Genomic DNA, 14,548 nt, shown 5'->3' with positions numbered 1-14,548 from the left:
AAGGAGATTTCTGTCTCACTTCTTGTGCAGGAGTCTCAGAGCGTGAACAGGGGCGAACAGGGGAAGATGCAGGACTGCTCAACGTCAAAATAATAACCTCTGGTGACCTTGAGGTTGATGATGACGTGTGTCTTGACCTTGATCATGCGTGATGGGTCGACGCCGACTGATGTGAGTGTCTCGATGTTGAACGCGGAGTCACTGTGTCCTGAATCACTGATGGTGATTTAGCCCTCGACGTCGGGGATGGTTTGATCTCGGCGTCATTTGGTGCACCGTAACCGCCGACTGTGGAGGTCTCGACGCCGCCGCCCGCTTCTTCGCCGCTGGTGGTAAATTCAGCACTGATGGGAAACAGATTGGGATCTTCTAAATGTCGATCTAGACCTCTTTTTCTTCTGTCTCACCGGATACCTTCCACTGGATGTAGATTTCTTCCTCTCAGAAAGTCCATAGAGACGTATTCTTTCTCTCTCCTTGAGAGTACGCCTAGACCGCTTTTTCCAATGCTGGCAAGTCTCTGAGGAATGAGAGTCAGAAAGGCAGAGAATACACACAGAATGTGTGTCAGATTTGGCCTTCATGCCACAGGAGGGGCAAGGATCAAAAAGAAATGGCATTGTGACAGACAAATAACCAGTATCTGTCAACAAAATGGTAGTACCTCCCTCTAAGACCTAAAAGACATAGAGTGAAAGTAACAAACCACAATTAAATGTTAGAATATTTGACAAAAAAGTCAAAAAGTCAGAGCTGTGAATTCCAGGGTCCTGACAGAAGGAGCCGAAAGAAAAACTGACCTGTCACCCCTGAGGCATGATGGGAAGCAAGGGGTCATGAATACCTTAAAGGCACAGTGCCAGTTTTTGTGCTTGCAACTGCTTTCATTTTCTATGCTATTGGGTTTCAATGCATCCTATAGGCTAACAATGTTTGCTCTTTTTTTGCATATTGTTTTTAATTCTGCTCATTAAAAAGAGTTCAAGTAATGCTTGCCCTCCTGTTGTCTATATTCCATAGTGTGTGGTTGCAAAAGAAGTTGCTTATTAATACATTGATTAGCCTCTTTTTTAGGAGCTGCATTGATGTGTGAAAATGTGTGATATATATATATATATATATATATATATATATATATATATATAATATATATATATGATATATAAAATGTCGTGTTGCTCGAGCATCCTCTGCCCCGCCTGATCGAGAGTTGCGTCGCCTGAATATCTATACTACTATAATAAAGGAAGAACCTTCAGCCTTTGAGGCAGGTAAACTCGGGAACCACAGCGCCAATCCACACACCCAATACACCGTTGGAATCGTCAGGGTGTGTAGATGGTTATAGGCTATATAAATTAAAAAAAAAAGTTATGTAAAAAATTTACAGTAAAAAAAAAAGTAGTCCCTCCGATGTAGCGCCATGCGCGACGTGCGTGCTCACGTCAGGAGCGCGGGGAGGAGCGGCGTCCAGGAGCGCGACGAGGAGCGGCGGACATGGCACGGGGGAGGAGCGGTGACGTGAGGAGCAGCGGACAGGCCAGCGGTGGTGCGAGCAGCGGACAGGCGGGAGGGGCGGCGGCTCAGGTAAGGGGACCCATGTCGGGGCAGGCGGGGGCCCAGGCTGCTGCACAATGTCGGGGCGGGCGGGGAAGCCTGTTACACCCGGACAAGATATATATAACACAAGCGATTGGGAACGCCCACTGCCTCCAAACCAAAGGGCGCGTCAACACCATGGACCTCCCAGTCATGGTCCAAAATAATCCGCCACACTTTTTCAAACAAAAGTAGTCGACGCCGTGTCTGTGCAAAAATTGATTTAATGCCAGCTGAAAATGCTAGACGCGTTTCGCCTGACCTGCAGGCTTGTTCACTAGCAATTCAATAAAGTTTTCTTAAATTTTTAACTGTTATTGTGAACGAGGCACGAAACACACATGCATGAGGAATACATGGAAACTCCCATTCCCCCAACCTGTATAGGAGCCACATTCGTGCAAGGATAACACAAGAATTTGCAATACTTTCACCCCAGATGACAAGTGAAACAGAAACCTGTCCTATGCTTAAATGACTGCGCCCTGAGGAAGACCTCACATTATTCAAGGGGTCCACTATCATAGAGGTCGAAAAGCGTTATTTGGAAGGATGCTGTTGGAATAAACAGGTGGAGACAGATTACCTGGTCCCACATTAATCCCCACAAGGAAGGAACTCTTAACTCTAATAGGACCACAATTTAGATCTTGCCAATCATTAAATTAGGAAATATTGGCACCAAAGTAGGACCTTAACCAAATGAAGTGGTATTGGGTGAATACCCGAAAATATGTTTTTTGTTGCTAATTTGAATATTAAATGATTTCGATAGATTTCCATTGATGTTGCCAATTGTAAATAGTGTATGTTGTATATATTTATGTGTAAACTATTAAGACATGGAATGTAAACAAATGTATGTGTATGGACTGTAAACATATCTAACCAAAAACTGTATACAAAGAACAAACAAAAAAAACCAGACGAGACAAGTAAGAGTCAATAAACGGGACTTCTGCAATTCACAAATTAGCGTATAATTTATGGTGTCAGGGGCATATATTTTTTGTTAGACTGTATAGAGTGGTAGCATCTATGGTCATTAACAGAAAATCAGCCTCCCACGGAACGTCATACATTTTCTGTAGAAAGTCCCCTGTGTCTAGGATGAACGAAGGCAGTTTTTTGATAGGAGGGCACAAAAATGAATCAACATACCCAGAAGTATGTTCGAAAGCACTCCCAATGGCCGAGATGATAGGACGGCCAGGGGGATTCACCATATCTTTATGAATCTTGGGAATTAGGTAAAAGACCGGAGTGGTAGGTTTGCAGATTTTTAAGAAAGACATTTCATCTTTACCTATTAAACCTTGACGGTTCCACTCAACCAATGAAGCATTGTACGATAGGTAGCATGTTTGCATAACATCTTGTTTTACTGTAAGATAATTTAGTCTGTTATTAAGTTATTTATATGCTTCTGCTAAATACTGTTTGCCCCAAAGGACCACATTGCCCCCATATATATATATATATATCAAAGTTGCTCTTTCCAGAGTGCGGGGACCCGTGAAGAGTGGCGTACACACCGACAGAGCTTACCGGCAAACAATGTTCCACAAAAAGTATCAATATCGTACACTCTCAGGACGAATAAACAGGTCACCACTGTGTGATCCAAGTGTCATTTGAGATGTCATCAGTGATGTCACTGACCATGTCATGAGTGATGTAATATGTGACGTCATCAGCAGTGCATTGCGGCAGCGCGAGTTATAGTTAGCTGAACTAACTATAACAGGGGAATTTCTCTGGTTTTGTACGAGTGAAATGTCCAACTAACTATAACTTTCCCTAAAACCTATGTTTTTTTCAGTGAATTTCTAAGGTTTTTTAAATGCTAATTTCTAACTATAACGTGCCTGAAACCTATGGTTTTTTCAGTGAATTTCAAAAGTTTTATAAATGCTAATTTCTAACTATAACATGACTGAAACCTATGTTTTTTTCAGTGAATTTCAAAGGTTTTTTAAATGCTAATTTCTAACTATGCCTACAAAGTTAGGCCATGTGAAGAAAGAGGAAAAAAAGCGCAGCAAGAAGCAAGACAAATGCAGAAAGAGGCAACAGAAGTCCAGAAAGACGAAGAAAAGTGTAGGAAGAAGCAAGAGGTGTGCAGAAAGAACCAACAGAAGATCATAAAGTCCTCCTGTGCTCCATAAATGTTAGTGACGGGTACTGGTGGTAACTGACTCTGTTTAACTAGGACTAGAGCAAGTGCTATGCTAAAAGACACTTAGAATACAGTGAAAACACCTACATACACTAGGGAACACTATGCGTTGGGGTACTCCTTTAATGAGTATGACCTCCTCTGTATTTGCCATTAGTTAGTACCTGGGTCATTGCATGAGTACATGGGTAATGACTGGGTGATTAGAGTGCTGCAAGGACAGTGCATGGTGATTTTATAACTGCTTGGGTTTTGGCGGAGTGATTGGATAAGTACATGATGCTGGATGGGTGATTGGAGGAGTGCATGGGTAGTGACAGGGCAATGGCTGGACTGCATGGGTACTGCTCATGGTATTGTAGCAGAGCATGATTTAGTGCCTGGGTCATTCCATGAGTGCATGGGTAGTGATTGGATGATTAGAGTGCTGCATATGCACACACATGTCCCAGCAGGCCCGCCCCCTCCCTTTACCACTGTGCAAATGCGCCACCTTAATTTGGGGGATTAATTCCGCTTGAATCCTGAGGGTCCCTGGGGGCCAACTAGCCCACCAGGTACCTCCAGTAAGCGCCACAGAGCTGCGTTGCAGAGAGGTGTAAAAAGGGGCATGGCCTCTGAACACCTCTCTGCAGCGCAGCTCCCTGGCGCATACTGGAGGTTCCTGGTGGGCTAGTTGGCCCCCAGGAACCCTCAGTATTCAAAGGGAATGAATTCCCCAACTTACAACGCGCCAGGGGGCGTGTTAGCTGAGTGCTTCAGGGAGGGTGCAGGGCCTAACCGCGATGCCGTTTCTTTTGATTTTTTAAGAAGGGGGGGCTGTGTGGGCTTTTTTCGGGTTCTGGGGACCCCATCCCCAGGGCCTGGCCCTCTTTTTTTTATTTTTATTGAAATGTAAACAGGAGGGGCTGCATGGGCCCCCCCTCCCACAGCCAATTCCGACCCCCGGGACCCCATACCCATTATAGAAGGGGGGACGCGTAGTCCCCCTCCTGTGACCTCTATTGGCCCCGGGGACCTCATCACCCGGGGTCAGCCTTTATTTATAAAAAAAATTATTTGGGGACAGGGGCCGCGTGGCCCCCTCCCGGGCACTTCTGGCCCCGGGGACCCCATCCCCCGGGGCCTGGCCACTTCGTTGGGGACCGTGGAGGGAGCCCCAATGCCCCACGTTCCTGACGGCAATGCTTTTCCACATGGGTAGCCGCTGCAGGTCCCCGTGTGGAAAAGCAATCTAGTTTGACCCATCCCCCGGGGCCTGGCCACTTCGTTGGGGACCGTGGAGGGAGCCCCAATGCCCCACGTTCCTGACGGCAATGCTTTTCCACATGGGTAGCCGCTGCAGGTCCCCGTGTGGAAAAGCAATCTAGTTTGACTTTTGAAAGCGAGAGCAGGTTTCCCTGCTCTTGCTTTCAAAACCAAAACCAGTGTTTGCTATGACAGGGCGGGAGCTGCACGGCTCCCGCCCTGAAATAGCAAACAGCAGTGTCCCGGGGGTTGGCACCCTGGGATACTGCAGCAGCCGGTCCTGGGGGATGGCGGCCCCCAGGGCCATCACTGGCCCTAGGAGGGGGGCCACGCGGGGAGCTGCTGGTCCCTGGGGCTCAGTGGTCCGTAACAGACCCCCGCATTTAAATATTAGTGCCACGGGGAGGTGGCGGTACCCGGGGCGTGTGGGGGGGTGCACGAGCCCCCCCCACACACACAGGTGTATTATTTTTTTGATCGTGAGGATCAACCAGCTGTTATGACCATTTCACCTTTGGGGCAACTCTTTTTTGATTATATATATCTATATATCTATATATATATATATATCTATATATATATATATTTCATATATATGTTTTAGTATTTCCGGGGTCCCCGCGCATGTACGGGAATATTCTGTGCTTATGACTTTGATGAGGATACCCCTGGAAGGGAACCAGGATTACAGGTAAGTAACTTATCCTTACTTACCTTCGGAAACACCTTATCTGGTAGAGACTAGATCTAGCTGCAGATTTTTTACTTACCCTCCCTTTTTCCCTACTCTGCGAACTGATTCTGCTGTACATCCAGTTCCCTTCTATGTGCCCAGGTGCTTTTCGTTGGCTAAGAAAAACAAACACAAAGGAAAAGGAAAATAAACAACCATTAATAATTAATGTAAGCATCTTGATTTTTTGGGACACGCTGTTTCCATGGCAGTTTCCATCAGCGCGTCCGACGTCACATCCCATGGATGACCTTGTTACGGAGTCGCTCAATGCCTTCTACCGATGCGCAGAGCTGCTGCTGTAGAAAAGTTTCCAGATCCACTCTGGCGCCTGGGGACAAATCTAAGGTAAGGAATCTGAGGATAGATCTAGTTTCTGCCAGATAAGGTGTTACTGAAGGTGAGTAACTTATTCTTGGAAGCCGTACTCCTAGGTTCAGGCACTTTTGTGTTTGGCTGAATGTTTGCAGCTTAGGTTTGAGAAGTTGATGGACTGTAGTTTGTTACAATTAGTGTGTGCAATCTTTGTTCTTAAGGTAACACCAGTGTTCCTTTTCCTGTTTAGCCAAGCCTTGTTTACCAACCTTCTGGAGAATCTGACAAAGAGAACAAAGGTCAAGAGCGTCCTCTTAGTGCATCTTCTAGCAGTGACCTTTCCCTGTCTGAGCCGCCACAACTACTTGGCAGGTGAGTGTTACAGTGCAATGCTACATAAATACCTAAATATCCCTTGTATATGTATGCTAAGGACTAGGCCTTGATTGGAACTATGAATACTGTATGGTCCATGGAGTGCCCAATAACAATGCTTCAGCTGGGACTTAACCCCACGTTGTTGAACCTAGCTCAACATAAGCCAGTTTGATCACCAATTTAATTTATTTGCTACAACAAAAAATGAAGTAATGGAACTGGATGAACAAAAGCAGGCCTTGAAAAATCATACATTTTTTTACTAGACTTGCAGGTCTAGTGACTTGAATAATCTACTCGACCTAACTGATGTACTTGATTCAAAGGAATGTTTCTAAGTTAATGTTTCGAATCTCACTTCTAATGAATGTATTACTTAATCATGATTTGGTAGGGACGAGAGGCAAGATGGCGTCCACGCTGGACGCGTGAGCAAGCTGCTCCTGCCGGACCCCACGGGACACAGTGCTGCTCGAGTAAAGAGTGGACTGGAGGGAGTTTTTCAATAGCGCTGCCGCTCTATGTGGTCTCATTTGACTTTTTGACCAAAGAAAAGAAGAAAAGCTGCTTCCCTGGCTGTAAATGTGCTGGTTTCGAGTAGCGGCGGCAAGCGGAGCTGGAGTACGGAGCCCGCGGTGGCTGTGGGCGGTGCATTGTAGGTAGCTCACCCGGCTCACCTGGTCCGGGGCTAGCGGCTTCGCTGTTGGGCGCGCGAATCAGAGTGCGGTGGAGGGAGTGCAGGAAGGAGCAATGGCTCCCAAAGGACGAAGAGGTCGTGGTCAGGGAGCTGTAATATTCGAACTGCCTGACGGACAAGAGGCTCCAAGTACGGCGAAGGCTGCTGCCCGCTCCGACACACGAAGTCGGATAAAGCAGGGAGAGTGGTGGCCCGAGGTAAGGAGGGCGGTGACTTGAGTGCAGCAAAATCTGCAAAAGGAATCCCGAAGTTATTTTCTACAATTAAGAATAAGGAAAAATCAAAACAGGGCCAATTCAAAGAGACTGTTTTCGAAACGACTGAGACACTGAATGGGGGAGAAGGAGTCGGGCAGAGGAACGGAGACATTACAATAGAAAGAATACAGGGGACTGGGACGGCGAGTGGAGCAGTGAGTGGTTTGGAGTCTGTTTCTGCTTCCCCCGTATTAGAGACAGGTTCGAGCAACACTGAAGCAACAAATGAGGAGATTTTGCTAGACAGTGAGCAGGAAACAGTGTCTGACTCGGCTATATCTTCAAAGTTAAAGTTAATCGCCACTCAGGCCACCAATATGGAGAGACCCAGGAGCAAGAGTGGGTTACAAGGGGGGGCCGTACATGAACCACATACTCCTAATGTTACTGAGTCTGACTCTGCAGATTTGTATTCCCTATCTGAGCAGTCTATGTCTTCCTTCGAAGATCTTGTGCAGCAATATGCCACATATGAGTCTGGAGGATGGCAGTATTCATAGTAGTTTTGAATTGGAAGATCAGGGCTCTGAATCTCGTACAGTTCGTAAACTGCAGCTAATTCAGATTGGAGAAATAAATGGAGCAGAAGCCGAAAGGGAAGGAGACAACCCTGCTGCCCCCTCCAGGGGAGAGGAGCCACTGGAAGAAATAACACTGGGGTTGATATATAAGACTATGATGCAGCATAGGGCTGAAAATCGGGAAGATAGCCTGAGAGTGCAGAACTCTTGAAAGAAGTTACAGAACTCAGTTAGGCGTCTTGTTAAGTCACACGCTGAGTTTGTAGTAAGAGCTAATGAAGCCGAGGCACGCATTTCTACCCTCAAGGATGAACTGGTACAGCAGAAGAAAAAACTTGAACTACAACTTGCCAATAAGGATGACATTAGTTGGAAACTGATTGATTTAGAGAATCGGTCACGCAGAAACAATTTAAGGTTTTTACAGAATCCGGAGGGCAAGGAGGGGTCTGACCCTCGAGGTTTCATAATTAAGCTGCTAAGAAAGTCATTTCCTGAGTCCACTAGTTGGGATTGGGACAGGGAGGTGGAGCGGGCACATCGGTTTCCGTTTAATACCAGAGCAAACCTGCGAGATCAGAAACCGAGAGCTATTTTAGTAGCATTTAATAGCTTCTTGGCCCGTGAGGAAATTTTTACGAAAGCTCGGCCAGATAGAAAGAGAAGTGGGCTTGAATGTGAGTTTTTTGTGCGCCCCGATCTTTGCAAGCAGTCAGTTGAATCGAGATGGCAGTTCCGGCAATTAATTCCGGACTTTCAAAGTAAGAGTGCACAGGCTTATTTTATGTTTCCAGCTAAAATGAAAGTTGTATACAAGGAGCGCACTCACTTCTTTATGACTGCAGCGGCTGCTAAGGAATTTTTGGGTACAATGTAACTAGTTTAGTTGCTGTATATATCTGTAAACTTAAGTTATTAGGCTAGTAAGGGTACTCTCTCTTGTTCTGCTTTTTCTTGAGCAGCAGCGGACTTTACTCTTTTTTTCTTTCTAATGATACGTAGCAAGATGCCCTGTGGGCGAAGGCAGGAGGTTGGGGGCAAGCTCGTATCAAAAGGACCATAAGTCCTAAAGCCTCTATTAAGGGTTGTGGGGGGGGGGCTGGGGTTGGGGAGATAGGGGGGCAGGGGGGGTTGGGTATAAGGGAGGTTGGGTGTGGGGGGTGCACGAGTGGGGTGTGGGAAAAAGGGGGAAAAATGTTCACAGCAAAATGCGTAGAAATTGCCACTTAGTTTTTAACATCAGATTGGACTGGGACTCATTAGAATATTTTTTGGGGGATTTGAGTAACATGATGTCTGGGAAGTGCTCTCTAATGTATAAGTATATTTATTTTTCGCTCCTGAGGAGAAATGGCAACTAAAGGGTTAAGAATTTGCTCATTGAATGTCTCCGGGTTGAATAATGTCAATAAGAGATATAAGGTTGCGGCTGAGTTGAGATATATTTCACCACACTTACTTTGTCTCCAGGAAACCCATATCCCATGGGCAAAAAGGGAGGTGTTGAAAGAACTTGGATTTTCATTAGTGGTCACGACACAACAATCTAGTATGATACGGGGGTGGCTATTCTCTGTAAGGGAAACAATGTTACTACTGGGCGGACACTAAGTGCTAAGAAAGGACGGTGGGCGATAGCAGAATGTGGTGTAGAGGGAATAAATATGACGTTATGCACTGTGTATGGAGCCAATTTAGACGATCCGGAAGTCCTAAATGAAGTGAATTTGGAGCTGGCAACTTGGCCTCAGCCAGTGGGTGGTCAGTGGCGATATTAATATAAATTTGACTAATACGGCATTGTTGGATGGGTTCGCTAAGTATAAGGGGCGTAAGCCAAAAGTGTATAAGGTGCTGTATAATATAGTTGAGGACCAAGGGTTGGTGGATGTGTGGGGTCATTTGAGGCCACAGGATAGCGGGTACACATTTTATTCCTATCCCCACTAGAAACTGGTTAGATTGGACTACTTTTTTGCCCCTGGATGGAGCGACAGTCAGTGTTTACCCCAGAATTACGTCGGACCATGCTCCTATTGTAATGGAGATACGTGGTGGTACAACTAGACCTAGATCTTTAAATTTTACATTCGACAGGAAGTTGGTGTTAAATAACGATTTTGAAGCCCATATGGGAAGGTGGATTCAGCTTTTTTTTAAGGAAAATAAGGGTACTGCCACGGTTCCTATAATTTGGGATACCTTTAAGGCGGGATTTCGTGGTGAATGCATGAGCTTTACGTTCCACCAACAAAAGAAGGCCAGACAAGAGTTAGATACACTATGTCAGTACCTAATACAGACTGAAACCTTATTGATGAATGGGGTAGTTAGAGGTCAGAACGATTTGAGTAACTTAGAGGATAAGGTAGCAAAAGACAGAGCGAAAGTCGTGGGTTTCTGGTGTGTGGAGAACGCAAGGAGGTTTTTAACATCAAAGATGGAAAAGCATGAGTATGGTGAAACAATCGGAAAGAGGCTGGCGGTACAGCTTCGAATGAAGGAGTCGGCTAGAAATATTTTGACAATGAAGTATGCTCGGGGGTGTCTCATTCTGATCCTCAAGAAATTTTAAGAATTTTTTGGCAGTTTTACTCAGAATTATATGCTCAGCATAAAGGGATCGACGAGGAAGGGCTGGATTGGTTAGAAATGTTTGAACTGGGTTTAAAAAAATTGGATCCAATAGTGGCGCAGGAATTGGAAGCTCCGATTATGGAGGAGGAGCTGTAAAAAGCTGTAAAAAGCCTTGCTATCGGTAAAGCTGCAGGTCCCGATCGAATACTCAGTGAGGTTTATAGACAGTTTTATAATATTATCAAGAAGGAGCTTTTAGTAGTGATGCAGGCGGCGCAGCGGGGCCTTCCTCCTAGATCATGGGCAGACGCCACTATAGCGGTTTTCTGCAAGAAGGGCAAGCAGTCGGATTTAGTAGGGTCATACCGACCCATATCGTTATTAAACGCTGATAATAAAATGTATTCGAAAATATTAGCTGATCGATTATCTAACTGTATGGTGTCCCTAGTGTCATATCATCAACATGGTTTTATACCAAAAAGAGGGACGTTAGAGCATGTCAATAAAGTTATTACGCTATTTGATATCGCGGCTGTTAAAAAAAATGATTTAGCGCTCATCCTGCTCGATGCTGAAAAAGCATTTGACCGGGTTCAGTGGGGATATCTGTGGAAGCTGATGCGTAAAATGGGGTTTGGTCAAAAATTTATGGTCGCCATACAATCGCTATATATTACCCCGACGGCCAAAGTTTCTGCCATGGGCCTACTTTCGGACTCTGTGAATATCACACGTGGAACACGTCAAGGTTGCCCAAGTTCCCCTTTTTTGTTTGCCTTTCACATTAACCCTTTTATTGAACAGTTGAATCTGAGTGTTTTGATCCCACCTTATCAAGTGGCTGAGTATTATTTCTCTGTGTTCGCTTATGCCGACGACATCGCTGTGACAACGGTAAACCCTGGTATTGCAATTAAAGAAATTGAGTGGTTGGCGAAGGAGTTTGGGCGAGTGGCAGGATATAAATTGAATGAGTCAAAAACGCAGATTCTCTGCTCTGAAACTGTAGGATGGCAGGATGGGAGAGTGGTGAAGGAGGTAACATATTTAGGTATTCAACTGAGGGCAAATATGACCGAATTAGTTGAGGTTAATTGGAACACACTGATGACTAAAATTAGGGATTCTTTGGATAGGTGGGAACGTTTGTACTTATCTATTATCCAGTATTTGGGTGTCTTTCATAGATTCACATGCCTGAATCATTCCCCGTCGTCGAGACGGGAGCCTCCGGTATATAAAAAAGTAATGTCCTAGAGACATACATAGAGAGAATAGGCCTAAAGGTCTCACCTTAGTAGCCTATCCACGTCCTTTTGTAGGAAGGACCAAACAGAGCAGGCCCCAAGGGTCCCACCTTGCTGGCCTATCTGGGTCCTTTTGTAAAAAAGGACCAAATAAAGTGAAACAGCCAATCAGCTACTACCTCCTTCTAGAACCTTCCTGTCAGGAGCCCAAGTCTCTCAGATTTTCTACCGCACGTTGTGCTAGGGAGTCTCCACCTGAGCTCTCCTCAGGAAACTTATTTTCTTCATAAAAACGAATTATTAATCTTTTCAGAGCATGTCTGAAGGTCAGAAGAAAGGTCTGTTCAGGGCCTGTTCTTCCTGCAGCAAGAAGAGGCTTCACATCGACGATAAACATGATAGATGTTTATATTGTCTTTACCCTCACCACCAGGCCAAGGAATGCAAAATCTGCCGGACCTTCTCTAACAAGACCCTCAAGGACCGGGAAGGTCGACTTCTGTTGTGGCTCAACAGGCTCAAGACCAAGACTGCTGACTTGGCATCAGAAGGTGAGAGTGGGTCCGGAGCGTCCCAATTTTCTTTGAAGAGGCCAAGGGTTTCTTCCCCTAGCCCCACAGACACCCCTCCTATGAAGACTTCTAAAAAGTCCTCAGAGGGCAAGCCATCTGTGTCTGTCAAGGACCCGCCTGTCTCCAGGAAGGTGCCACTGGTCCTGGCGACGACGACGACATCTACGGTGCTTTCGGCACAGAAAACTGTCTCGACGTCGACGACGACAGTGTCGACGACGACGGCATCGTCGGCCTACTCATCGACCACGAGGATGACGCCTTCGTCGTCGTCGAGCAGACCTACGTCGTCGACCATTCCGGTCACTCCGTCGTCGACGACGACGACGACAACATCGTCGACGACGAGACCATCGTCGAAGTCATCGTCGACGACGACCCCGTCGACGAAGTCGGCACCGTCGACGAAACAAACCTCGTCGACGAAGATCATCCCGTCGACGATGGGAAAACCGTCGACGGCGAGTGCACCGTCGACGATGGGGACCTTACCGTCGACGAAGCTGCTGTCGATGAAGACATCGTCGTCACAACCACCGTCGACGACGACGACGAACTTCTCGTCGACGAAAATGCCTGCCAAGGCACCGTCGACTCCAGCATTGCCATCTACAGGACCATGGAAGGAGTCTGCACTCCTATCCCATGCTATGGATGCCTTTCCACCGCAAGTGAGCCACGTCATGGTAAAAATTACTAAAAAGCCAATTACGCCGAGTCAGACGTCACCAGGCAGGATACAACAACTACCACCTGCCTGTATACTACAAGGTCAGGAGTCGGACGAGGACTCCTTTACGCAAGCTACTAGCCCGTCGGATCTAGTGCTGAAATGTCAAACCACAGATGAGGAGCCGGAAGAGGAGGAAGACCTTCCTGAACAACAGGTCCACCCTCCGCCTCAGTCTCAGGTTACTCCTATGGTGTGCCTTCCGGCTTCTATAGTCTCGGACCTGCAATACCTTATTAAGGATTATAAGGAAAGGTTCCCGGAGAAGCATTCCGCGCCAACACCAGCACAGGCGCCAACACCTTCTTCTCGCCATAGACCCACTCCTCTGGTCATTCCACAGACACAGGTGCCCATTCAAACTGTTTCCTCATCTGAGGAAGAAGAACGAGAACAAGAGGAAGGGGAAGTGGATGACGACCAATCGGACCCTGACGCTGATCAAGACTATGTGGCACACTCTCCAGCCTCTCCAGCTCCACAGACTTCGGAGTCTCCACCTGCAGACATCGGTGGCTTTCACAACATCATGGAGCGGGCTGCCAAGAGATTCCACATGTCCATGGAATCTCAGGAGACAGAATGTTTCCTTTATGACTTTAAGGAACCCACAAAGAAAATTTCAAGGTCGATACCAATTATTGAATACATCTGGAAGCAGGGCAAGCAAATCATGCAATCACCCGCTTCTGTACAGGTGGTGGTGCCCAGGCTTGATAAGAAATATAAAGCCACATCAACGGCGCCGGTATGCCTGACTGGTCACCCCAAACCAGATTCCGTAGTGACTCAGGCGGCGCAGAAGAACTCAAGGAATCCGGCCTCGCCTTTATCGACGCCACCGGATAAAGAGGGTAAAAAACTGGATGCCGTGGGCAAACGGTTTACGACCACATCAGCTATGACTGTTAAAGTGGCTAATTCTATTGCTCTACTTGGCCGTTATAATCGCCAACTATGGGCGGACATTGCGCCCTATCTGTCAAATCTGCCGGAAAATGTCAGAGAAGAGGCACATTCACTTCTTTTGGAGGGACAAACCTCTGCCTCAGAAATTATCGACTGTGCCATTGATGCCGCCATGACTGGCTTTCGGCAACTGGCGGGAGCTGCAGTCCTGAGGCGACAGGGCTGGCTCAAGGCCACCACTTTCCGCCAGGAGGTGCAAACCAGGATCTTGGACATGCCTTACGATGGCCAGCATCTGTTTGGTGAACAAATTGATACGGCCCTTACCACCATTAAAAAGGACACAGATACCGCCAAGGCTTTGGGTACTCTACAATTTCGGTCCCAGTCCTTTCGTGGCCAAAGGGGAAGAGGACAACCTTCATACAAAGGTTCCTTTCAGAATCGGTCTTCGTACTCGTATTCACAGTCCAAGCCGCAATTTCAACAGCGACAACCCCAACAGGGAAGGCAGTCTTCCTATGGCAGATCCAATTACAAAGGAAAGGGACAAAAACGGCCTGCTGGCAACAGACAATGACTT

The 14,548-nt window shown here is 46.5% G+C and overlaps 1 protein-coding gene across 1 annotated transcript in view; it reads left to right on the top strand.

Annotated features, from left to right (window-relative positions):
• The window catches only part of CEP350 (centrosomal protein 350), a 1,478,431-nt gene that overhangs the window by 315,456 nt on the left and 1,148,427 nt on the right, over positions 1-14,548 (top strand). The window contains exon 11 of the mRNA XM_078643560.1: positions 6,325-6,446. Within this exon, the coding sequence (XP_078499686.1) occupies positions 6,325-6,446 (122 nt within the window). The remainder of the gene's footprint in view (positions 1-6,324; positions 6,447-14,548) is intronic.

Source organism: Lissotriton helveticus, chromosome 1_1 (genome assembly GCF_964261635.1).
Source record: "Lissotriton helveticus chromosome 1_1, aLisHel1.1, whole genome shotgun sequence".
Lineage (NCBI taxonomy): Eukaryota > Metazoa > Chordata > Amphibia > Caudata > Salamandridae > Lissotriton > Lissotriton helveticus.
Note: the sequence above shows the minus strand (reverse complement) of the source record. Positions and strands in the feature narration are given on the sequence as shown.